The 26,915-nt window shown below is 32.2% G+C and overlaps 1 protein-coding gene across 2 annotated transcripts in view; it reads right to left on the bottom strand.

Annotated features, from left to right (window-relative positions):
* Positions 1-694: 694 nt before the first annotated feature.
* The window catches only part of LOC129949751 (netrin receptor unc-5), a 41,886-nt gene continuing 15,665 nt past the window's right edge, over positions 695-26,915 (bottom strand). The window contains exons 2-12 of one of the 2 annotated variants that reach the window (XM_056061386.1): positions 22,465-23,034; positions 15,792-16,008; positions 15,519-15,718; positions 15,372-15,450; positions 10,822-10,992; positions 9,396-9,440; positions 9,051-9,266; positions 4,896-5,024; positions 4,662-4,827; positions 4,538-4,608; positions 695-4,476 (exon numbers count right to left, since the gene is read on the bottom strand). In XM_056061386.1, the coding sequence (XP_055917361.1) occupies positions 3,158-4,476; positions 4,538-4,608; positions 4,662-4,827; positions 4,896-5,024; positions 9,051-9,266; positions 9,396-9,440; positions 10,822-10,992; positions 15,372-15,450; positions 15,519-15,718; positions 15,792-16,008; positions 22,465-22,980 (3,129 nt within the window). In that variant the 5' untranslated portion in view covers positions 22,981-23,034 and the 3' untranslated portion in view covers positions 695-3,157. The remainder of the gene's footprint in view (positions 4,477-4,537; positions 4,609-4,661; positions 4,828-4,895; positions 5,025-9,050; positions 9,267-9,395; positions 9,441-10,821; positions 10,993-15,371; positions 15,451-15,518; positions 15,719-15,791; positions 16,009-22,464; positions 23,035-26,915) is intronic. The other variant, XM_056061387.1, reaches the window with a different exon arrangement.

The following is a 26,915-nucleotide window of genomic DNA, read 5'->3' as shown; positions in this document are numbered from 1 at the left end:
TTTAAGGCGCAAGAATTCTTGTAATAATAAACTAGGGCTCACGGGGTAAACTAGCAATCAAAACTAAACAACGCAGGAAAAGCTGCCAAAACGTGTTTAATTGCTGGTCCGGTATGGTTTCAGTAGAATGCAATTGAGTTTTAATCAAGGACTTTTAAACATTTTTTCAATTTATTAACTGATGCAGATTGTAGCCTGTACAACGTTTATTGGTATGGAATCAACAACCAGGTCCCTCATACAGTGTATCAATTTCATATTCGTACCCCTTCAATACAAAATTTGAATAACCAAGTGCAAATTAAGTAAATTCATGGTTGATATATTTTATAGAATTTCTATAGTTGGTACAATTCATTTTTCTTGAAAAGTTTGAAGAATACAAAAAACTACAGTAATACTGGGTTAATTTCGTATTCGTACTCTGTTTTAATCAGTCAAAAAATTTGGCTTTAATAGTTTGTGACATAACTTTTGGAAATAATCAGTCAAAAATTTTGGCTTTAATAGTTTCGGCATTGACCTTATTTGTTTCAATCGTCTCGGCATTGACCTTATTTGTTTCCGAAGTTATTTGTGTCCATTCATAGAGAATTTTCTCCTTAAAGTCTTTTTTGTTCTTATTTGCGGATTCTGCGTACCCGTTCGTCCCATAAATTCTCTATCGGATTAATGTCTGGTGATTGTGGGGTGGTTTCTAGACCCATTTGTGCAGCACTATCTTTTAAATTCGTCTTCAGGACATCGATGTAGACCTTGTGATCCATATTTCCTTCAATTATGTACAGTTTTCCAAAAAAAAAACCCACACCATTTCCGACCCACCAGCATGTTTTTGGGGAAGGTATATAGCATTTGGCTTACGCGAAACCATTTGTCTGCCATCCGAGCCATGAATGTGTAACTTTGACTCATCTGTGAAAATAACCGTTTTCCAGAAGTCAAAGTCTTTTGCTTGGTATTCTTTGGCGAATACAAGCCGTTTGGTTCTGTTGACATGACTAATAAATGGTCTTTTGGTTTCCGTTGAAACCATGTTCCCGTATACAATTCCGCAACGTTTCAGTGCAAATTTGCTTTTCCACGTATTGGCGAAGATTCTGTGCCAATTTTGGTGTATTATGCTTTGTATTTTTAATTATTTCACGTACATTAATCCTCTTGTTCTGTGTGCAAATAGTTCTTGTCGTATTGCGAGTCAAGTTTTCAATCTTTTTTTCCTTGGCAAACCGGTTAACAATACTTTTAATCGCTGATTTAGCTCGATTAACTAAAGATAAAATCTGTTTATATGATTAACCTTTTTTTGGTGGTATTTTACGATGAGTTCTCGAAGTTCTTTAGAGGTTTCACTTGCCATGGTTGTTAAATTCTGAGACAAATTGACTAAAACGCTTTTAAAAATTCTAAATAACTTTAGAATATTTTAAATAATTTAACAAAACGCATTTTATTGAAAATGCAAGGGAAATTCAAGCTGCTTGGCAACTTAGAACAAAGCGTACGAATTCAAAATTGACTTAGTTTTGTAGTAGTTTTTATCATTTTAGCATTTACTTAGTAAATGATTTTTACCAACTAAGAAAATTTGCTAAAATATATCAACCATGAATACAAACTTAACATGCATGTGTTATTAATGTCCTACTTCAAGTCATTTAAGATCAGGAGAACATTCAAAGTTTTAATAGAAGAGGTACGAATTTGAAATTGATGCACTGTATATTTAGATAAACTTGCAATACAGAAGTTTCACATCATTTTAGTGTTAATGAATGAGCCTTGTCGTTTTGTCTTTATTTAATTTTGTATACTAGTTCAAAGGCAGAAAAGCTTCGGTTAAGATAAGTTCAAAACATTCCATGTTTTACAGTAAAATTAGGGTTTCGTTTACGCGTATACAAAAATTGTTGAGACAAAATTTTTCAAATTGTATGCTTGACAATTTTAGTGTAGAGGCATCATTTTAGTGAAATTGACATACTCAAGAAAAATCGCGAAGTTTGGCAATCATAAAGTAAATAAAACTAGATGGCAGAACAGTCCAATGGGAACCAGGGCCTAGTAACTTAAAACTCTCAACCATTCCTGTGTGCGAGTACTATTGTCAGGGATGGAGGGCACCTACGGTTTTAACCTGAATCCGAACGGCTAATCTGACAAGAATTTCTTTTGGAGGCTTTGTCAATTCCTCGCAAGAGGTAGTACCCGTGAATGGCACAGGCAGTGATTGAACCCAAGACCTCTGGCATGACAGTCCAACACACTAACTATCATGTCACGGGTACTACCTTTTGGCAATCTATAACTTACAAAACCAACACGAGATTTTATGAGTATAAACAAATTTTCAGCTAACTATCAATTATTTCGAGCTTGACCAAAATTATTCGCCCTATTTTACTGAACTAAGAATTATGTTGTTATATGAATTAAGACTTTGGAAAAAAAACCTGACCTGAAGTTTAAGTCACAATTTCAATAATTTTTATTTGGCATACAATTGTCGTTAGAAGGTTAAAACCATACTTTTCACTGATTTATATTCTACTTGTGTAACGATTTTCATGAAACTTCAACAAGGTTTTTTTAAAAGACCAACAATCTTCCGAAAATTCGCTTTTCAATTTTAGTTATGTCCTTCTTTTTATCCAAGATATTTTATTTCACAGAAATTTGCAACACCCATTTATATTTTCATAAAGGGAATTTATAATAAGTGGAATGCAAAATGCTGAACCAATCAAACGAAAACAATCAGAAGTTGAATATTAAAAGAATGACAGTTGATTAACAAAAAAGATGGCAACAATAATTTACATAAGTAAATAAAAGAATAGTTTTTGTTTGTATACGTATACAAATAGCCCAAACAATTACGAAAGGCTTTAAAAAATACTTAATCATAACTGTTTAACTCTAAATATATATATATATATATGTCTATAAATGTATGTTAAGAACTATTTTGTTCAATATCGACTATAGCAATTAATTATATTTATATATGTACTTACTTTAACCTACTTATTGTATAATTTTTGGCCACAAATATACAAACTACATGCTTATGTGTGTAAAATATTTTTGTTTGTTATGTTGTTGTTTAAAGCTGCTGTTCTCTATCAAATAAATTCTAAGCCTTTTGTTGTGTTCTTTAAAGCCAAATGGGACCCACACTTTTTTCAATCAAATCTACTACATCATCTCTATGCATTTCCTTGAGTATGCGAACTAAATCGTGAATGTTCTTCTCATTCGTGCTCCTACACTCCCATAGATTTAGTAGATTTTCTGTTGGATTAGGTCTCGATGCACCATATTCGATGTATTCTAATAAATTTAATTTAATCGAAAGAGTTCGCCAGTCATTTTTATCAACACGCAAAGGATCAAGAGTGACACATAAAATGTTTTTGATTTCTCGTGGAATCTTCGAGTCTGTGTATATTTCATTTATGAAACGCCCCCTTTTGTTGACAAATACTACTTGTCGCTCATTATCGGGACTCACTGGTGTGATAACTCTAGTTTGTGGCACTGCAAATGAATTATAATCATTCTCACTATTTGTTTGAGAAAAGTCTATTTCTAAACTTATGTCCATAAAATGTGATTCCTTTCTTCGTAAATTGAATTCACAATGTAGTATTGAGTTGTTGCTAAGGATGTGATTATATGGTATAACTTGTTCTTGCAAGTGACTCGGGACTTCCCATTCACCTGTGGAACGTATACGAATGTTTAGATCGCTCTCGTTTAAACTAAAGGAAAATGTTTCGCTTTCTCCCATAAACGACCCGCCCAGCTGGGACTCAATACGGGAACAAATTTCACAGCTATTTGGAAAATCTTTAACGATGTACACTCGAAGACTTCCAACAGCACAATTAGGAGCAACTTGTCCAAATGCTAATAACTTCATTTCAATCGATAAATTTTCTATACTGGGATCGGGTTGAGCTAAAATAGCAAAACGGCCCATCCGTTCGGTCATTATATAGGCAAAGTGCTTATCAACTTTTATAAAAAACTTAGAAGTATTCGTACTAACACCAATTTTAGTTATTGTTTCCCATTTGACATTAATATCATTGTTACTCGCTTCTGAGCTGTACACGCTTATGTTCCACAAAGATGGCTCTGTTAAACAATGAGGAATTTTTAGGATACAAGGTTTTAGAAAATTAAATTTAAGCGGTGTGCAAGACACTATTGTGCTGGTAATCAGCATTGAGTCGAAAGATTTAACATTTATTCTTGAAAATTCTTCGCCAAGAACAGCAACGGAAACTCCTTTTTTGTCGTAGTTGCCTAAGGCAAATTCTGGAACATACAGAGATACTTTTCCTTCGTACAATCGGAGATATCCACCAGCTTCATTGAAAACATCTTTTATGGAACTCATTTTGCAGGATCGCTTAGACACTGAAAGGCATTTTTGTTTTGACGCATAGTCGTAATCCGTTGAATCAGCTGCAAATAATGAAAAATATTTTCATATTGTTTAATTCTGTTATGCCTTGAAAATCCTTACATGTGCAAGTAGATGTTTCTGCTGTATCACTTATGTAGTCAACACTTATTCCATCAATTGGATTTGTATAGCTAAAATGTGAAATTAGTAATCTTTTCTTAATTAATTACAACTAGGAACTTACTTTGCTGATAAGTTAGGTACATCATAATGATGCTCAGATACTGCCTGTTCTCCACTAAGTGACGTGTGACCAGGATTGGCATAGTCATAGTTAACATTACCATCCGCGACATAGTTTCTGTGAATCATTTTCTTATCGCTACTTCCTACATATTTTGATTCCAGAACTGTAAGTTACATTTTTTTAAATTAAATTGAGTGTTCTGATATTGCAAATCTATTTAATTCGGTTTACCTGTCCTAGCAATGTTGTAGTCTGGACTATTTGTGATCCCTCTCCGAGCAAAGCATATTACTGCTACACCAAAAGTCATACACACGACAGCTATAAATGCGAGACCCAAATACAAGGCCCAATCAAATTCTGAAAAAAAAAAAAAAATAAATAATTTAAATAATTGATATTAACAAAAATGCTTTTCAATATTCGAATTTATAAAGTGGATAAGGGCTAGAATTCGCTAACTTAAAAACAGAAATAACAATTTTGTCTATATTGAGTTTAAAAATCAAATTTTAACTCAACTCACAGTGTAAGAAGTCTAAAAAATGTTGAGGCTCAATATGAAAGGAAAGTGCAACGACATAAAAACTTTAAAGGGCGATAGCGTCATGAATTGTAAAATGCCTTTAGTGATGTTTTTATATCCATAATATTCATTGATATTTTTTAACTTCCCATAGGAAGTTATTGTAATAGGTCCCATTTGATGATAAGCTAAGTTAAGTTAGTTGATTTGGTTAGAAAAGAAGATTTTAATACTATTTTTTTAAAAATATGCATATCACTTGTATCCCGCAGATGAGTGGGTAGTGAGTTCCAGAGGCGACATGCAGCGATGAAAAATTGCCTTTCTGAATGAATGTGAAACATGGTCGTACCTTCTTAATCCAAAGTTGTATGGAATGACACTATTAAAGGCTATGTTTAGTTTATTTTTGCTGATGGAATCGCAGTTGTAAAAAATGTAGCATCCATGAGTGAGAACAGGTATAACTAGGGTCCTTGCTGGCATTAGCCTGATTTTAAATGGAGTGATATTTTGGACGGTCGTCCACAGTGTTCTAAGCGTTTCATAAGTTTTACCTATCAATTGGTTGATGTGATAATTCCAGGTCAATGTTCTATTGAAGATTACACCTAGATTTTTACTGGAATTTACGAATTCTAAAGGGTTCTCGTTTAAAATTATAGAAGGAATGTATGTTAGATCTAATTCTTTTTTGATATAACTGGGCATTTGTTTTTCCTTGCGTAGAGAATCAATCCATTGCAAGACGACCAGTAAAATATCTTTTCTACTTCTTGATTCAGGGTGAAAACGCAGTATTCAATTAAAAGGACAGCTTTTGTAAATTTGAATGTTATCGGCATAAAAATGTTTTGATACTTCATTTATAATTAAAATAGAAGAGGGGCTAAAATTGATCCTTGGGGAACTCCTTGTTGAATCGGAAGAAATTCGGAGAGATTTTCATTTAAGAAAAAGTCTTGCTTTCTATGATTCAAAAAGGAAGAATGCAGTTTAATAGCTTCCGAGGATATGTTCAATTTGTGACTCAGTTTATTCAGAAGTATCGAGTGATTCACCATGTCGAATGCTTTTTAAAAGTCTAGTAGGACTAAAAAAGTTACTTTATCAATATCGAGTTCAGTCATTATGTCTTCAATTAGTTAGTGCCGTAATACAGCTATGTTGTGAACCAATCCGATTGAACATCGATCGACTAAAAGGTTGTTGCGACTGATGAAGCTGCTTAATTGTTTTTGCATTATCCTTCCACATACTTTAGATAAAAAAGGAAGTCTAAATTCATTACAAAGCGAGTTTTTGGTTTTGGATGCTGGAAAATGCCAATGATAAGGATTGTATTTATTACATGTGTAAAGTAAGGTAGAAGCAATGGAATAATAGCTTTATTGAAAATTGGATTCAAATCATCGGCACCAGTGCGATTGGACTTTATACATATGCAACTTTCAACTATGTCTAAGGCGGTCCACGATCGAAACTAAACAAAGTGTCTGTAGAAGTTGGTGGTAAGGTATTGAGAGATACATGATCTCTTGGAATTACTAAAGAAGCAAATTTACTGTTTAGCTTATTTATATTCATTGCAGCTGCAAAATTATTTCTTTGTTTACCTTTTCCTAGCTGGCAGAGGTTGTTCCATAGTGTACGACCCTCGAACCTTAAATCTAGACGCTTATAGTAAAATTGTAATTTTGCGTATCTAACCTCTTGAACTGCTTTATTCCGTAGTGATTTGTAAAACTCATTGAGCTCGTTAACACGGAAACGTTTCCAGCGTCGGTATGCTAGATCACGCCGATTTATTAGATCTTTAATCCTACTAGTAAACCATTATTTATTTTCGCGAATCCTAGTTTGTGTTTTCAATGGAACGTGTTGATTAAATAAAATACTAAGATTAGTGTTTAAAAACTCGACTTGGTCATCTGGTGAAGGCATTAGGAAAATGTCATTCCATGCTATCATGTTTATATCATTTTCAAGATGTGTGATATTAATATTCTTGAAATCTCTAAACTGAATTCTAGAAATCACTTGGTTTACACTTGAATTAAAATCATAGCTCAACAAAATAAGATCATGTCTAGAAAAAACTGGAGTTTCGAGCTGATCATATAACAGTACTCGATTGATTTCACTCACATAGTAATGATCTAGCAGCGTACAAGATTACTGAGAAAAATGGGTTGGTTGAATAATGTTGACTAATTTTGACAAATCGAAGGATCTCATGTTTTCAATTAACCTTTTGTCAGTTAAATGGTCGCAGTTAAAGTCACCGCATACGATAATGTTTGAAATGATAACAGTAATTTCTTCAATAACTCTATACATTTGTTCCAAATCGATATACCTATTAGGTCTATAGATGGTTCCCAAGAGAAGATTACCTTCACTGCCTTTAACCTCCAAAAGCAAATACTCGCAAGAAACGCCGGGTGACGAAGAGTATAACTTCTTACAGATAAGGTTTTCCGTGACATCCTCCGCGGTTGCACCTATCAGACCGGAAAATTCTATATGCGCTAAGAGAGTAAAATAAAAGATTTTTAGAAAGATGTCTGTACGTGCGTGTGTACGTACGTTCGTACGTCCGTAGGTTCGCGACTTTTTTTAGTCGTCCATAGCTCAAGAACCAGAAGAGATATCGACTTCAAATACATTTTGTTATACAGATAAAAAAGCAGATACATGCTGAAAGGGCTCTCAAGAAAATTGCGTGGGTGGTTTTTTAACCATAGCCATTTAAAAATAAGGGGAACATCTTGGTTAACCTTAAATATCTCATGAACCAATTACACCAGAGACTTGAATTAAATTTTATATTATATATTCTAACGTGATACCAGACAAGTATCAACTCAAATATCTTTTCAAAACATTGAGATATTGGCTTTAAAATACTTTTATCTTTTAAAAAATATTGTTGTCAACGTTCAGTAAAATTTTGAGAAAAATCGAATTGACAGTTTTTGTCATAAAAAAATAAAATCTACAAAAAATAGTACGCAATTTTTGTAAAAGTTGATGTTCGGTTCATAATTTCCCTCAAATTAATTTTATTCATTCAATTTGTAAAAATTTAAGAATTAATTTACTAAAATTGGTAAAAAATTTGTTTTTGACTTAAAATCAATTTAACAAAACTAGATTTTCAAACTAAACTATTTCTTTATATGAAAAATATTGTTGATAATTTTGATTTTTTTAAAAATAATTCAGCTAATAACTTTTCTAACCCAACACGAAAACCTACAAACTTTTAAGCAAGACAAATCGACAGACGAGATAGGAAGTTACCAGTGTGGGTTGCATCATAGCCTTTTTTTTAAATGATGCATTACATTATTGTTAATTCCAACAATCCAGTGCCAAATATCTACTTTTAAAACTTTCATGAGTCATTTAAATATTAGACAAAATCAGTTCGGCAGAATTGAAACACTTTTTGTGTTAGTTATCTTTTTTACTTCAACAGACATTATGAACGCTTATGTTGGTATATTACCAAATCAAATTTCACATGATTGTAAAAGTTTCGAAAAAAAAATAATTAAAAGAAAAACATCAATTATTACCGAATCCAAACATCCGTGATTCGATAAAAATCAAATATGTAGATGAAATAACCAAATTTCTAGCTCACAAAATTGTAAATATTGTTAAAAGTATTGAGAACAAAAAAAAGAAATAAACATAACAAAATGCTCACATTATCAGGAGTAATTTTTTTTTGCTTAAACGAAAAATGACTAAAATGTTCCAACATTAATATGTACTTGCAGTAGCATAAACAGATAGAAGCTAACAATTATGTTCACTATAAATCAAACACATCAGTTGGTTTTACTCACCACTTTTTCCTATGCGGCAAAGCCCCCCTCGGCATTCAGATGTCTGAAAATCTTTTCCGGAACACAATGATTTTACAAAGCCATTGTTTAGCGAGTGTGCACTGCCACTATCCATTAAAGCATCATCCACAGAATGAGTAATACATTTCCTGCGACGTACTTGTATACATTCAGCGGAGCATGAACTCCATTCACCCCATACCGACCAGCGTCCTGCTGAAACATTTTTTTAAATATTCTTGTACATTTATTTATATATTCTTGTTTTTGGTTCTACTGCAAGGATGTGTAAATAGGATTTCGAACACACAATTTTGTGTATTGTTTTTAAGTTTCTTTACTTACCAGCATATACATCTGAGCCATCCGAGTTAATTATATGGATGTCTTCTGTAAAAATGCAAATGTTTATTATGATAAAAAGGCACAGCAAAAAGATATTTTTAGGTACAAAGGGACATCAATTTTTTGTGTTTATAATTATAGGTAATTGAGGTTTTTAGAAAAGCTTACATTTTTCAGGATCGATAAAAGGTAAATGTGATAAGTCTCTCACAAAATGCCAACTCGCAATGAATGAGGATATAGACATTAGTCTAAAAAAATACAATGCAATAAGGCTAACCATGGGATAGAAGTGAGAGTAATGTTATTAGAAGCAAGAACAGTTTTAGATTCCAAATTAAAAAATCTCTTACAAATTATCACCAAGAAACAATTTAATGAAAGATTAGCTTTCTTGAAAAAGAACCATGATTAAATTACATTGAACCATATATGAATTGCATTATAAAAAATAAGATTGCATTTAGAAGGGATAAATTGTACATAATATATTCATTGGGACCTACAGTCCCTGGCCATGTTATTAGATTTTTATAATTATGTATTAGATTATACGCAATATTTTTAACGTTCCCGAATGGAAAACCATACATTTTTATGCAAGATGGAGCTTCATGCCACACAGCCCGGTATATAATATGATGAAGAGGGAAGTAGCTAAAGATGCGGTCACTTATTCAAAGAGTAATTCACGCGTGGAATCACCACCCACAAATGCAGGAAACAGTCAAATCATGCATTGACAGTATTTCGCGCAGAATTGAGGCTCTTATTAAAGCAAGACGAGGTTTAACAAAATATTGAAAACATTACAAAAATAACAAAAAAAACTTGAAATATTAATTTAAAAAATAAAATCTATAAATCTGTTGGTTTATTTCTATAAAAAAAGTAGAAAATTGTTTATATTTGGCATACAAAATAATTTAAATGCATTACAATATTCGAAAACCTGATTAAAATAGCTGAAAATTGAGATTTTGCATAAAGCCTGAAGTGCGTCTAATAATATGGCCAGGGACTGTATGAGTGATACGGAGCAGAGCCTTGAAAATTATTATTTTATTCATATCAAAAAGAGAAACTGCTCTAAGAAAGAAGGTTTCGAGCAAGTGCTCAATTTTATTCACATGACCCATTAGAACAGGGTGAGGTCCTAAACATATAACTACTCATTTCAATTCCACCAAATACATTATACGGAATAAGACTAGAAATAAGGGGCCTACGAGTGACATACATGTTGACTTGGAAACAAATCCAATTCAGATTCATATGAATCGATTAATTATTTAATTCTATAATTTAAAACAATTTTAGGATCCAAGGATTAACTTTCAGCTACATTTGAAAAGATTTCACGAAGTATTATTAAGATAAAATCAAGACATATAAATAATTCTTAAAACTTCAAAGACAAACATACCTGGACAACTAAGACAGTCAGAGGATTTTTGAATTTGTGGTCCATTGCAAGCTATGCCACCATTTAAAGGCATAGGATTGTTGCATATTCTTGATCTTTTCCGTCCTTGACTTGGCATTCCGATACATTTACAATCTTTCCATGGACTCCAAGCACTCCAACCACCATTGACTGTACAAAAGATATTTCAAGATAATAATATAATTAGAATGCAGTACATTTAAATTAATGACATTAAAAGTAAAAAATATAAAAAACAAACTTATGTAAGTACATCATGTGTTATTCATATGCCGAGTTATTTCTATGCAAATGATAAAAGCTTAAGCCCATATACCTACTAAGGATTTTTCCAATAAGAGGTTTTATTTTGAATAGCCCACTATTTGGGTCACTTTCAATTTAAAGCTGTCATCTTTTAACATTTGACAAGTACACTCAACGCTATTAATACAAATCAAACGACATACATTTAAACAAATTTATTATAAAAATGGAGAACATTTCGCACATTTTTCTTTGCGCTACCTGAGGTTTAAGACCTTAAAATAGTGAAATTATCAATGACTTACATTGCAAATGTGCGAATTGATAATGGAACATTTTATATAATTGATATGGTGTGGCAACTATATCCAGGGCCGGCCCCAGGCAATCTTGCGCCCTGTGCAAGATTAGTAGAAAGAGCCCCTTTTTAATATTAACTTATACGCAAGCATAAGCCTTTCCCACATTACCCAGGAGTTAGACTTTTAGACTATCAGTGCGTTTTTTGTTATTGAGGTATCCCAAGTAACCCTAAACCATAAACTAAAACTCAGCGAAGTAATGAGTTACTTCTTCTTACTTCTTTGGCCTTACATTTTGCAAATTCAGAAATGAGGTCATCAAGGTCTAAAGAATTTAATAATTCCTTTTCAATGGACATTATAGATAAGACTACAAATCTCTCTTGAGTCATGGTTGTCCTTAGATAATTTTTAATAATTTTAAATTTAGAAAAACTACGTTCTCCTGAAGCTACTGTGGCCGGGATTGTATTAGGGATTTGGAGAGCAATTACTAAATTTGGAGCAAAATCTTCAAGGTTTGAAATATGTAAATTTAACAGATCTAAACTTGAGCTTTGTGGTGTAACAAACGGGGATATTACGGTTAATGTTAAAACATTCTGCAAATTAACTACCTAATGTTAAAACATTTTTATTTTTAAACATTTGCTTATGTTTTTTAAAATGAAAAATGTATGTTATATGTATCAAGCTGTTTTGTTCAAACCTTTCTGTAATTGATTGAATGGCTTAATCAAGTATTTTGAAAAACAAAATCTACTTAAAATCTTTGTTTCGGGTTTAATATAGTTTCAGGACATTAATCAGCACAAAGTCTTTTTCCCCGTTGAGATCGCAATGATGAAGCTTTAGGAAAAATATTTAGTATTTCTAGGGAACCAGCAACACGCTCGGTTAATTGAAGAAACCTACCCATTACATTTTCACCGGAACGCGTTCAAATTAAACTGTTTTTTGTATTTTCTAAAATGTGTGTGCCAGTTGAAAGATTAACGGACGGACGTTGCAAATATTTACTAGTTTTATTTATATTTTCTAAATTATCAAACCAAATTAGCGGGCAGCAAATAAATGTAAAATCAAAAATTGCATTTCCCAACGGTTCTGCAGTGTTTTTGGCTCTAGATTTTCTATTCCTATAAGAGCTTCATATGTATCTTCTAATTTTGTTTTTAAAGGCCTCAATGCTTCTAACCTGCTCTCCCATCTCAGAAAGGGGTTTCAAAGAAAGACTTGAATTTTTTTTCTTATAAATATCCTACCTCGTTACGGAACTTGAAAAAAAGTTATACAAACATTGAATTGTATCGAAAAAATTGACTGCATATAATGAGCACTGAGCAGCATCATTAACCACTAAATTTAAGGAATGCGAGCAATGTGGAACGAAAAATGCTCTTGGTTCCAGGGATCGAATTCGATTCTGAACACCCGCTTCTTTTTCTTTCGTATTTAAACCATAATCATAACTTTGGCTTGGATAGTTACTCATTAAAATTCCATGTAATTCGAGCTTTTCTAAAATATAAATAAGTATTTTGCGTAGGTAGGTAGGATTTTTAGTTCTGCTATATCTTGAGTTAAATTTACATTGAATGCAACAATGAAAGTGATGTTAGTTAGTGCGCAAGAGATAACTTATGACAGTTGTGATGGATGTTTTTTTGGGATTATTTTAAGAATACATAAACATTCATTGATTTCTCTTGAAAAACAGACAATATTTTTAATAAACCCCTTATAGGAAACCCTATATTGAGCGCCATTTGAACCATTCACACTAAATACAATCTTTGCAGCATTAATTTCAACAATTCAAAAAATACAAACATTTCTTAACTAATTTTTTTTTCAAGAAAAAAATAAACAACAAACAAGTTTTTTAAGTTTGGGTTTTGCTGATTACGAAATAATACAATTATTGTCTTTATGTTTAGTTTTATTTGTTTATTTATTTTAACGAGCACAGCTATTCTCAAGTTTAATTAAATCTGAGGATAAGCTGGGTAAGCACTATTTATTCATTTAAATAATCCTGAAAGTTGTTTCAATTAATTTTTTTTTTCCAAAAAAGGAAACCCAACATTTCTTCGTTATAAATAAGTTTTATTAAAAATGTATTATATGGATAATTTAATTTTTTTAACACTGCCGGTGTTCTTTTATATTAACAAAAAAAAAAAAGAGATTAGTTATCTTTTTATTTTAAATTGAAAACATACCAAATTTCGATTGCACATGAACAGTTTTTGTTTTTGTCGTATTATAAAAATCTTCCAATTAAGATAGGTGAGATTATGCGTCATCTGAAGCTTGTTTCAATACATTTATCAAATGTAGTTCTCATGTCACTATCATTGTTTTTTTCTTTTTAATAAATTCGATTTCGTCATTGTCATCTGATAAGTCCGATTCCTCGGATGTAATAACATTCAAAATTAATTCGTCTTAAGGAAGTCCATAGCAGCAACATTAGCATCCAATACAACATAATATTTATATTAATGTAATAGGATGATCATCGTTTTTTTAATAATAAACGGGCACTCAAGGGGTTATTAATACCCTTAACATGTTTAAAGTTTAAACACAGTGCGAGCTTTAGGAAAATAGCGATGGACTAAAGGGGAGATACCGATGCACATTGGTCTTAATGTTTTGAATATTAAAATGATAGGGAAAAACCAGAGCTGGGTAAAGCATTCAACATTCTCTATACTTGACAGACGTCCGAAATTGAGCTCAAGGTTAAACTGATGTCCATTCCTAGAAGTATGAGTATGCTAATTTGACAGAAAACTGTTTATACAAATATCGGTAGAACAACGAAAGGAATGCAAATTGCGGCGGTGTTCAAGTGACGTAATTGTTTCGGTTATAGTTATATCGCCTATCATTTTTAAAGCTTTTTTCGATCCTGTCCAAAATACTTTATCTTGTTTTATGGGCACCTGCCCAAATATGCGAGTTTTATTCAAGTTTTGGACAAATGAAGGCTTTGTAAATTACAGCCAAATCAGAAGGGGTGACAAATTTCTTGCACCGTCGGAGAAATTCTAAGCACCTAGCAGCATATTTGGCAATATCGAATATGTGATCATTCCATAAGGGGTGATCTGTGATATACATACCGAGTACTGAAAGTTGATTAGTTTTCTTGATGCAAGTGCCGCTCATGGATAGCGGCATCTAGGGTGAGTTACGCTTTACCGACAGCAGACAGCATTGAGTTTTCGAAGCATTAAATTGTACACGATTTTTGATTCCTCATTGTACAATGTACAATGCTTTCGAGATAAGAATTTATTGAGCTTATCATACGCTGCCGTTGAAGTTCCACATTCGGAGGACCAGGATGAAAATCTTAAAACGAATATGAAAAGCTGAGGGTACTGTCATCCGCGAAACAAGTTAGAAGTTTCAGACAAAAGAGCGTCGGATACAAAACGGAGCTCTGGGGCACACCAGCGTTTATTTTGTGAATATCAGATTTAAATCCGTTCAATACTACTTGAATCGAACTGTCCGAAAAGTAATTTCTAACCTAACGAAGAAGGATTCATCAATACCAAATGCACGCATTTTCGATAAGAGAGCTTGATGCCAAACTCTCTCAAATGCCTTTGAAATATCAAGTAAAACTTGGTAAAACTCTTTTAAAGTTTCAATTGTTAATAATCTTATCGTTGATAATGGAACTGAGTTTTCATCAGGCGAACTTTCAAGAGTACCAAACCTAGCTTTGTTTAACAAAATCAATTTTTCAATTAACATTTCGTTATAAAGAAACAATTAGATTTGTTTACTTTTTACAAAAAAACATTTTTAAGAGTTTTAAATAACCTATTCAAAATAGAGTACGGATAACAAAAAAAAAAAACAAAAAAAAAAAAAAAACATTTATTACGGACAGAAACTCAAAGTAGAGAGAATAAACAATTTGATACCTTGAAGCTTCATTTAATGAAAAGAACATACCATATACAATGAGTACAGCGGAATCTGATATTCGTTTTCCAGCAATATTTTCTGCATAACATGTGTAGTTGGCCATATCCTGTAAACAAATTTAAAATATTCATTACATTCATAATAATCAATCAATACAAATAAAATATAAATTACCTGCAAGGATACTTTATTTAAAACAAGACTTTTATCAGCCGTTATTTCGATTCCTTCAACATCTAATATTGGAAAATCATTTTTATACCATTGTATAGTTGGTGAGGGTATTCCATTTGGTGGTTTACAATGTAATTCTGCTCGCGATCCGATTTCAACGCGCAACGAGGTGGGTGAAACTGCAAATTGCTTTCTAATATCTGCGAAAGAAAAAAAATATGTTTGTTAAATTTTTTAAATTATACCTAGGTTTATTAAAATGATTAAACTTACATGCGACATTTATAGTAGCTGCTTGACTTTTCGTCACTCCTCTTGATGACCAAGCCTGGCATTCACATTGGAAAGGTGTTTTACCGAAATATTCATCAACCAAATCTCGATGAATGGTAGCTGTAACTTCTTTTATGTGAACACCACTATGCGGATCAACGTGAGAGTCAGGAACAGAAGGCGGTGGTTCTGAACTACCACTGCATTTGAAATGAACCTGTTGGAGAATATAAAATAATTGATGATGTGAAAAAAAAATGATTTCTTACGATGCTTTGAATTGGAAAAGGGGATTTTGAAGTTTTAAAGAAAGAAATTAAAAAGTTAATATTCTTAACGAATTAAAAAAACATATTTTTTCTAAAGGAACACGGGCATAGAATTGTATTTGAAACACAAATTAGATTAATATGCTTTTGATAATACTCAATATATCAGCCACAAATACTTGAAACCTAAACAAACTGCACAGTTAATTTTGTTGTGCCTAATTATATGAAATCCGTTGACTTGGGCTCGGTAATAAGAATTGTCTTGTTTATATTTCTAAGAACGCAGAATTTTTCTTAAATGCAGAACTATAAACTACACTTCTCATGAAAATTATGAATAGAACATTTTTTTTATTTATTTTCAATTATCCTTTATCTTACAATCCAAATAGAGGCAAACTTTATATTATCTGCTCTGTCAAGGTGACTGACATAATTCGCAGAAGTCTTAGCAATACAAACTTGCGACATTTTAAGAAGAAAAATATAAAAACGTAAATAAAGTTTACTTCAGAATAGGAACCAAATACAATTTTCTTTTTAAAAATACATAAATATGAACAAGATGTTTCCATAAGCAAACCTTTTTATTAATTATGGAACATAAGGGCGAATAGTTAAGTGACTGCCCTTACAAAATTTACAGTGGCGCAACCTGTTACTCCGATTTTACAAGACATTGTTGATGGTTTCTAGTTGAAGCTCACGAATTGCTTGTATGATAATGATCTTAACTTTGTGTACAAACTAACGTATAGCAGGCGCGGTTTGGTTTGTGCTTCATATCCAACAAAATATCTTTTTATAAATTGCACTGTTGGCTCACACCATTTACTTTTAAAAATACTTGTGCAATATTTACCATAACGATATTGACTCTTTATGTCAAAAGATCGGGAAACAGATGTCAATGTTAAAATAACCTATTTTTTAAAAAAGCAACCACTTAATGGCCCACCCTGTAACGGGTTATCCAGTTTGCGGTATAAAAAGTAAATGGCTAGAATTCATCTATGAAACTAGGTTGTTAAACCATTTTTTTTTTGTTTTCAGTTGAAAGTCGAAAATGGATCGCTTAACTATCGCACAACGCATACAAATTGTTAAAATCCACTACAAAAATGCTAATTCCTCCGTGCTTTAAGAAGAGTTTATAGTTTACATAATCGTCCAAGGGACTGGATTGGTTTCAAATATTGTAATCATCATTGAACATTATCGTTTTGCTCGTACCACTGTAAATATCGCTGATGTAAGTGAAAGTGTTGCCGAAGACCTGAATATCGTTTTTGGGAATTATGACTGTCTTACGACCCATTATGGCGTACTTTGCATTTAGATATACACCTACAACCTTATAAAGTCCAGTTCACACAACAGCTGAAGCCAGCTGAAAGTTCACATCGTCTTAGATAAGTCGAATGGTTGCTTGAACAGGCGGTGGACGGCGATTTTTCGATTTTCTTCAGCGACAAAGCACATTCCTTACTCGGTGGGTATGTTAATAAACAAAATTGTCGTATTTGGGGTTCTGAGAAATCTCAAGTAATTGAATGGAGGCCATTACATCCACAAAAAAGTCACTTTTTGGTGCGCTCTTTGGCCCGCAGGTGTGATTGGACCTTACTTTTTCGAAACTACTGTCACCGCCAATTCAGAGCGTTATGGTTATATAATAACCGACTTTTTTGCCTGCTATTGAAGAATACGACTTGAAGAATAATTGGTTTCATCAAGACGGTGTCATATGCCAAACAACTAGAACGAATATTGCTTTATTGCAAAACACATTTTCTCTCGTGGCGATATCAATTAGCCATCAAGATTACGCGGTTTAACACAGCTTGACTTAATCCAACATTCGTCAAGTTATGGCTGAGAGACTCGCCAACATTTGTCAAAAAATGGTCGAAAATTACCTCAAAAGAATCGATGCTTGCAACAATTCGCGAAAATCATGAAAAATATATTTTATTATGCCTATCACAAGACCTCTTCGGAGAAATCCCCGAACGAAAAATTCCGCTACGAATCACAAAAAAAAACAATCAGAAGATCGGAAGGGATTTGAAAAAAGCATTGCTTGATTCAATAAAATCATAAAATTCCCAAATGAGTATGTTTATTAATAATTGCTTTAAAAAAAATTTTAAACAATACTCACTTTATGTTAAAATATAATATTGTACAAATTGTACATTTCAAAAGACTGGAGTATTTTTATTTATCAGATTTTATAGTCGATTTTCGACTACTGGACAACGAAAACAAACATAAACAATTTAGTAATTTCAGTGTATGAAAATACATAAACGAGCGATATCGATTGATGGCTCTTTTAAAAAAGTGTCTATGTAGCAGAAAAAAGCTTGATCTTAACTCTTGTTGAATTTGTTGTTTTTTGGTGGGGGTGACTAATCAATTCTTTTTTTTTGTATTAACGAATTGTTTTGAATAAAAATAACTGCAAACAAATATGTTAACAAGGCAATTCACTCTTCCATTAAAACAACTATGATTAAGAATTTGTGTTATTTTAAAAATGTATTCATTTTTCAAAAAACACAAAGTTTTTCCACGATGTTAAGGAAATGCTCAATATAAAAAAATCAATTCAATTCTTCACGCAACTATTGTACAGTAAAAATTGTTTGCGGTTTCAAAGCCTTAAAGCCATAATATTTGCTCTGAAATTCAAATGTCAATTACCCCAAACTGAAAAAAAAATTTGTTCGCTTTCTTATTTCCAGAACAGCGTGAATACAGACAGAATTGATTTTTGATTTTCTATTATGTGCGGAATAAAGCGATATAAATGTCGAATATGTACAACTTGAATTCATCAAGCAATGCTACTCCAACTGAGCATCAATGAGCTGCATTCTTTTGCTTTCCACATCTTCACCCTTAAATATTTATAAAAGTGATGTCATGAATCATCAACCCACCCTTAATCTTTGCGAGTACAATGCAAAGTGAAATGATTTGTCCCCCCATTTTGCATCTTAATATTAAAAATCCACAGTCATTCACATCCAATAGGTTGTAAGTTCTTCTTATGTTTCCTTACAACTCCCATTGTCAACAGACATTACAAGGGTAGGTAATCGCTGTATTTTATTACAACAAAAAAAGTTATATAGTACATATATATAGAATAAAAACATAAAAGCAGTATTTCTTTTTTTCTTTTTTAGGGCAAAAGCAGCTAAAAATTTAAAGATATTCCAAATCCAAATATAAAAAAAAACGAAAAATTGTTTGACGCACTTTGGTGCGTAAGATTCTCTTGAAACATGACAGAGTTTGACATAAAAAGAAAGCTCATATTCAGTTGTTATGAGACGTCCGGAATAATATTATCCCTAGTCGATTTATGCATCTCTCTAATGCATTGGACTGAATCGACAGAAAAACTGATGTTTTGTCCAAAAACATAAAATTTAATTATGAGGAAATAGCACAGTTTTCGATTTTTGGATGTGAATAATTTTTTTACAAACTTATATATGATCTTTAAGCAGTCTTTTTTCTCAGTCTCATTAAATTACATTGACATTTTATTCCTAAAATAACACAGTCTGATAATGTGTTTTATTTTGCAATCAAATTTCGTTTTTCCAATTGGTTTTGATTGCCTTAATTCTTCAAGACTTCAAAATAATCCTATCCCGCAAGATTACATTTTAAAATAAAGGAGGCTGGGATGCGACCCACACTGATAACTTCCGTCTGTCAATTTGTCTTGCTTAAAAGTTTGTAGGTTTCGTGTTGGGTTTGAAAAGTTGTTAGTTCAATTATTCTTAAATTTTTTTAAAATTATTAACAATATTTTTCATATAAAGAATAGTTTAGTTTGAAAATCTAGTTTTTTTAAATAGATTTTTTGTCGAAAACTAAATTTTACCAATTTAAGTAACATTTCTTAAATTTTTACAAATTGGATGCATGAAATTAATTTGAGAGATCAATTTTTACCAAATTTGAGTACTTCTTCTTGTAGATTTTATTTTTTTATGAAAAAACTGTTGGATTTTTATAAAAAAAAAATACTGAATATCGAAAACAATATTTTCTGTGAAAAAAAAAAACAAAGTTTAAAGACAATATTTTTAATCTTTGAAAAGCTATTCGAGCCGAAAGTAAATTTTTACCAAGTTTTAGTATTTTTTTTTTTAGCTTTTTATTTTTTGTAAAAAAAACTGTTCAATAGATTTTCCACCAAATTTTATTGAGTGTTGACAGCAATATTTTTTAAAAGATAAAATTAGTTTAAAGCCAATATCTCAAAGTTTTGATAAGGTATTTGAGCTGAAATTCAATTTTTACCATCTTTGAGTAATGTTTTTTTAGGTTTTTATTTTTTATAAAAAAAAACTATCACTTTTATTTTTGTCAAAATTTTACCTGATATCAAAAACGTTATTTTTCGTTACAAAAAATTGTTTTGGAAATACAATTTTCGAGGTGACACATTTTTTTCAGTTTTCAATTTATAAAACAACCGTTAATTGGATTTTTTTCAAAAAAAATAATTGTTCGGTTTCACGATATCGTTACAATATATTATATAAAATCTAATTTAAGGCTCTACCATTTTTGGTTCGTAAAATATTTAGGGTTAGCCAAAATGTTCACTTTTTGTTTAAACTGCTATGGTAAAAAAAAACACCCACGCAATTTTCTTGAGAGCCCTTTCGGCATCTTTCTACCAAAATTTATTTGAAGTCTATATCTCTTTTGGCTCTTGAGCTATGGACGAAGAAAAAAACGTCGCGAACGTACGAACGTACGAACATACGCAAGCGCAGACATCTTTCTAAAAATCTTTTATTTCGACTCTAGGGACCTTGAAAAGTCGAGAAATTTCAAAATTTTCAATTTGATATATCAGACACATTACAATAACTTCCAATGGGAAGTGAAACAAAAACAAATACACTTCGCGTCACATGGATAGGGATAAGCTTTTTTCATTTTTTATTTGACGTTGTTTTTCAAACCCTTAGGTTTTTTATAAAAACCCACAGGTTGAAGGAATTAGGTATGTATTAAGTTTGTATTACGAAAAATGAGTTGGATTAAGTTGATAAATACAAGTCGTATGGCGGCGTTTCCAAAGAAGGTCAGAAAAAGTGTCTGTTTGTTTGTGTCGCATGAATAAGGGCAAGACCCTAAAGGAAAGAAAATAATGTTCCAAAATTTGTTGCGTTGGCTCATGCGTGCAGCATTCAATGGTGGTGTTTTCTTCAGTTTTTGGTGTAGTATATTGTCTGCCTTCTGTATCACCCCAGCAATAGCCGATGTACTAGCATTTGACCCAGCTTCTGTCTTGATTTTTCTAAAGGACAGTCTTGAATTTGAAGCAGCTCTCACTATCGCCCGCCTTTCCTGAAATGATGTGGCTTTCTTGACTCTTCTTTTTTTTCATATCTTTCTGAGTCCTATAAAGTAGTTGTATACAACACTTGAACTTCTTCTTATTTTTCTTCCTTTATAACGGATGGTTCGCCGAGATACCAGTAAGCTCGAATTTGGCCTACTTCTTCCTTCATTAGACCCTTGCTTCTTGATTCCATCAAATTAATACTAGTACTAAGCTCCCAAACAATCAGAGTATCCTTTTATCTGATTTAAAACACGCTGATAGGTAAATTTAGACGTTGTTTCTATCAATGTGACACAACAAAAAAAAAACAGGTACTTGTTATGACCTTCTTTGGAAAAACCGTCATAAAACTTATATTTATCAATTTAATCCAAAAATGTTTGCTTGCAATATAAACTTAATACATACCTCATTCGTTCAACATTTGGGTTTTTTCCAAAAAACCTAAGGGTTTCAAAAATAAAGTCAAATATAAAAAACTCGTCCTTATCCACGTGACATATAGATTAAAAAAATGCTCATGACCGAATGAGAATTTCCAGAAACTAAGTAAAGTTCTTTAAATGATTTAAACTGTATCTAGACATTTTAACTTCGCAAAATAATCATCCAATTATTTATTGTTAAGGGATATGTTAAGTTTTAAATTAGCCCCCCGTGATTGTGTCTCTAGCATTTCGAAAAACTTAATGTTATAGAAAAATTTAAAGGCAATATTTCAAGACATCTTTAGTCCTGCAAAAAGTATTGTTTTGTTTATGCAGGAGAAAAAAACTTAATTTTGTAGACAAATGTAATTATTGTCAGCAAAAAGCAGAGGACACCTGAACTAGTGAAATTTTGTATAAGGACATTTTTTGATATTAATAATTGGCCAAACAAAGTTGGAAATTGTTTACTTTTTTGTGAGTTTTCTATATAAAAAGTGTTTATAAATATACAACTTATTTAATTTTAGAAATATTTTTTAAGAAATTTTATGCAGAATGATTTTATATTACAACAATTTTACCTGAAGAGCATATGCAGCTTTACACTTTAGAGTAACAGGTTTGTTTTTAACAACAAAAGAATTCTGAGGCTCATCTAAAAAAACAGGCAACGTCGATCCAACATCTTTGGCACTTATTTTCGATCCGAAAGCTGCCAAACTAGTACCCAATGGATTTTCTTCATATTCTTGATGTTTAAAAGTTTTTGCATCTTCAGTTTCATCAAAACCATCGGGATATTGAAAAAAGTCCTGCTTTTCATCTGGATCAGGCCTTGCAATATATTCATCATTATTTAATTGGTCACTTTCATCAATATCATCTTTAAAAGCTGGACTATCGAATACTGGATTTTTTTCTTTTGTTTCATCAAAACTTCCACCGTCATCGTTTAATAAAGTAGAAACTGGTTCGGCTTCAGAGAATTGAGTTGAAAAGTTGTGATAGTCGAATGTTTGTAGTTTATGACCGGAGTTTCCAGTAAAATTCGAAATTAAAAATAACACAATTAAATAATTTAGACTTAGAGAGTGCATTGTTATGTTTTATCTTCACAGATGCTTTTTTCGTCTTTATAAGTTTTGAAAAGTCTGAAAAAAAATGAAAAAATATAAAATTAAGTTCGGTATTGTTATGTTAAAACAAAATTCGAAAAAAAAAACACTAAAATCTACAATGAAAATTATGATTTTAACATACAATGATTTGAATTGAATTAAATAACTTTGAGAACCGAAAATGTCCTCTTAAGTTTGTTTAAAATTTCAGTTTGTGTATTTTATGTACTTTGCTTATATGCAGAATCGAAATGTGTAGTTTTTGACTCAGGCTTTGTTTACATGAGAATGGACACACATATACCACAAGAATCAGCTCTTTCTTTTTGCTAACAAAAAATGTCAAACTGTCGTATCATCTGGTTCTATGACATTTTTTGTGCAATTTAACACTAGGTAAGGTTAGGTTAGGTTAAAGTGGCTACGAATTCATAATCCACAAACTTAGGCCAAAATAAAAGGCCCATTGTGATACCACATAAATCTAGAAAGTTACTTCCCACTAGTCGAACCATTTTGAGCCTATTATAAAGCGAAGGAGATATTTGATATCATTTTTAGCTAGTTTACTGGGATTATCAAAAGAGTATTCTCCCAGATGAAGTTTGCGTCTTAGTGAAAGAGTAGGGCAAGTGGAGGGGTGTTGAGAGATTGTTTCCTCTTCTTCCTCGTACATACAGCTCCTGCAGAAGTCATTTGAGGCTACACCAAGTCGTATTGCGTGTCTGCCTATAAGACAGTGTCCCGGAAGGACACCTATTAGGGAGCTCATAGTAACTCTGCTTTGAGATAATAATTCTGTAGAGTTCTTTAGGTCCAGTGAAGGCCATATGAATTTTGTGGCTGCGCGTGTTGGTAAATTGTGCCACCTAGAGTTTGCTTTGTGTTTTTTTTGAGCAGAAGGTTACATGTAGCTATCGGTATACCTATCTTCTCCCTTTAAGATGAAATAGGTATGACGGTTCCATTTTTAGCGAGTTCATCGGCTCTACAATTTCCTGTGATGTCTCTGTGGCCCGGCACCCAAACAGAGGTGAATGTTAAATTGCTGCGCCACCTCCATAAAAGACGATCGACAATCGAGGGCCGTTAGAGATTTTGTTTGAGAAACCGTCAAGGGATTTGATAGCAGACTGACTATCAGAGAAGATGCGGATATCAGGAGTTAATATCACGTTTTCTCTTAGCCAGGAGAGAACCTCTTTGATCCATGCAGTGCGTTGGACTCTGCTGAGTTTGTCACAGTATGTGACTTTCTCCAGTGCAGTCCACCATACTGCAACCCCCTACATAAGTATTGGTAGGATGACCGATGTGTATAGCCAATAGGTAATGTGAGGTTAAAAACCTCATTTACTTCCTATGGCTTTCTCGCAAAGGAAAAGAGCTACTGTAGTTTTTTTTAGCTCTTTCCTGAATATTAGGTTTCCAACTTAATTTTTTGTCCAATATAAGACAAAGATATTTGGTTTCATTGGTAAAAATTAACATTAAACCTTTTATTGAAGGAGATACAATTACTGGGGCTTTGTATTTCCGTGTTAAAAGGACGAGGTCTGTTTTTAGAGGATTAATACTAAGTCCGCAGTGATCAGCCCATCTAGTGAGCATATTGAGTGCGTTTTGGAGGAGGCCTCTCAGTGTATTAGGATGTTCCCGTGTGACGGCGATAGCAATATCATTGGCATATGCAACCACTCTGTAGCCTTACCTCTCAAGGGATATTAGCAGTTCGTTAACCACTATGTTCCACAGGAGAATGGACAGAACGCCACCTTGCGGAGTGCCTCTACCGACAGACCTTTTCGTACAAAAATCCTCCATCTTAGAGTTGATGATCCTGCTTTTTAGCATTAGATTAATCAACTCACTGAGCGTGTATTCAACGTTTAGGGCCGTCATAGCAGAAATGATAGCGGATGTGCCCACGTTGTTGAAAGCGCCCTCAATATCCAGGAATTTTTTTTTAACATGTTGTATAAACCCCATCGTCAATTCGGTGTCCATAATCTAAAATGATGCGAATCCGAACGGCTAGTTCTAGAGACCATTTTTCAACCTCTTAAAGGATTTGTCAGTTCCTCGTAAAAAAAACTTTAGATTGCACAGACAGGGATTTCACCCAAGACCTCTCTCAAAGCAAACGCAACAAACATCGAAAAATCTCATGCTGCTAAAAAAAACATCCTATAAATATGATGCTTTTCGTTTTTTTGTAGAATAACTGAACAAGTTGAGCTAAACACATCAAAATCTTCATTTTGATTTTTTTTTAAAATAAATTCTTGTTTAATTATGATTAGTTTATCCATTTTAATTAAAGTTTTGAATCTTTATTTCTTGTTTTTGTAATAGAAAAAGCAAATTGGCAATTCTCAAATAGTGACGCCTAATGGCTATACCACAACTATGAGGTAATTCGGTCTGTCGTGCCTTTGACATGAGGTTTTCCATGGATAAATTCAGATTTTTTTCAAAAATTGATTTTTGTTGGTGCGATTGGAATAATTCATAAAGTTGTTCGCTGTTGTATTAGTGTAATTTGAGGTATGTGTTAACGAGCGCGCTAGAGTTGTCTAATTTTCATATACATTTTTTTAAAATGGTAGTAGTATTGGTGCATAGAGAAGACATCCAGATCTGCAGATTTGATCAAAAATACATGGAATGGAATGCAGAAACAGGCGAAGTTTGTGTTTTGACAGATCTGGATAAAGAATGAGTTGATTTATTTTACCCATGGAAAACCGCAAAATGCTTCTTACCGACTTTACGATATTTAAAAAAATGTTATGTATCATAAAGCGCGACCAAAGAATTTGCAAAAAGTAATGAAGCTTTAAACCCCGTGCGTTGAGAAGTTAGTTAAGTTTTTTTGATAAATTATTTTTTTTTTTTTATAAATAAATAAAAACTGCTGCTATACACAGATTCTGAAATAAAACAAACAAAATTGCAATGACACTTGTCTAAAGCTACCTAAATTAAGACAGCTTAAAAATAAAAACAAAGATATACATACATAGATGCAGAGGACGAAAAAAAGATACAAATTTCAGTTTTAATTTTAGTCCCTTTTAAAACCATAAGTCAGTTGTTCTGTCAGAAACCCAGAAATTCTTGGATACCTTTGAATTCCTTTTTTGACATCCCAGATTTTTTGGACCAGCTGTTCTTTCACACGTAAAACACTAACAAAAGGATCCGGATAGTTTATACGCATAATCCAAAAAGTCTTCGTAAATCAGACTAATTTTTTTTTTTGTTGGAAAAAAAAGTAATAGGATTAATGTAAAAACCAAAGTGGTAAAATTGAAAAAAAAGTTAGTTTCCGCCTTCACCTTTTTACCTAGTTTTATATTATTCATTTTCCTCACAAATATAAACTGACCAGTTCTCACTGCTCAGAACACACTTCAGAACATTCTTTTTCTGAGCTAAACAGAAAAACTCATATTCCAAAGATTTCGTATTAATACAAAATTAGTTTCATAAATCTTAGTGGCAAGAAATTGTCTGTTTTGCTGTCAAATACAAGGTGGGTACATTTCACTATTCTAAATATACAGTGAGTGTCAATAATATTAGTTTTTTTTTTCTTAAAACTACTTTTGGTGTTTTTCTCATAGTAAAACTTGAATTTAGGTTACTTATTTGGTTATTTAATAAATTAGTTTATTATTCCCAAAATATTTCATTAAAAAATGGTGCAATCATTTAACTGCATTGCGATATACGACAAAGAACGCAAAAGGGACACATGTAAGCGCTTCATTAATATTCGGTTTTTTTTTCTTTGCTGAGTTTGACATTTGCCCCGATTAACAGTTTGTCTATTCAAGAGTACCGTTAAAATAAAGTGTACTCTAGTAAAGATGTTTGCATACATTTTTAAAACAATTAAGTGTAGGATC

The sequence above is a fragment of the Eupeodes corollae genome, chromosome 3, assembly GCF_945859685.1.
Source record: "Eupeodes corollae chromosome 3, idEupCoro1.1, whole genome shotgun sequence".
In the NCBI taxonomy this organism is placed as follows: domain Eukaryota; kingdom Metazoa; phylum Arthropoda; class Insecta; order Diptera; family Syrphidae; genus Eupeodes; species Eupeodes corollae.
The sequence above is the reverse complement of the archived record's forward strand: the minus strand, read 5'-3'. Positions and strand labels throughout refer to the sequence as shown.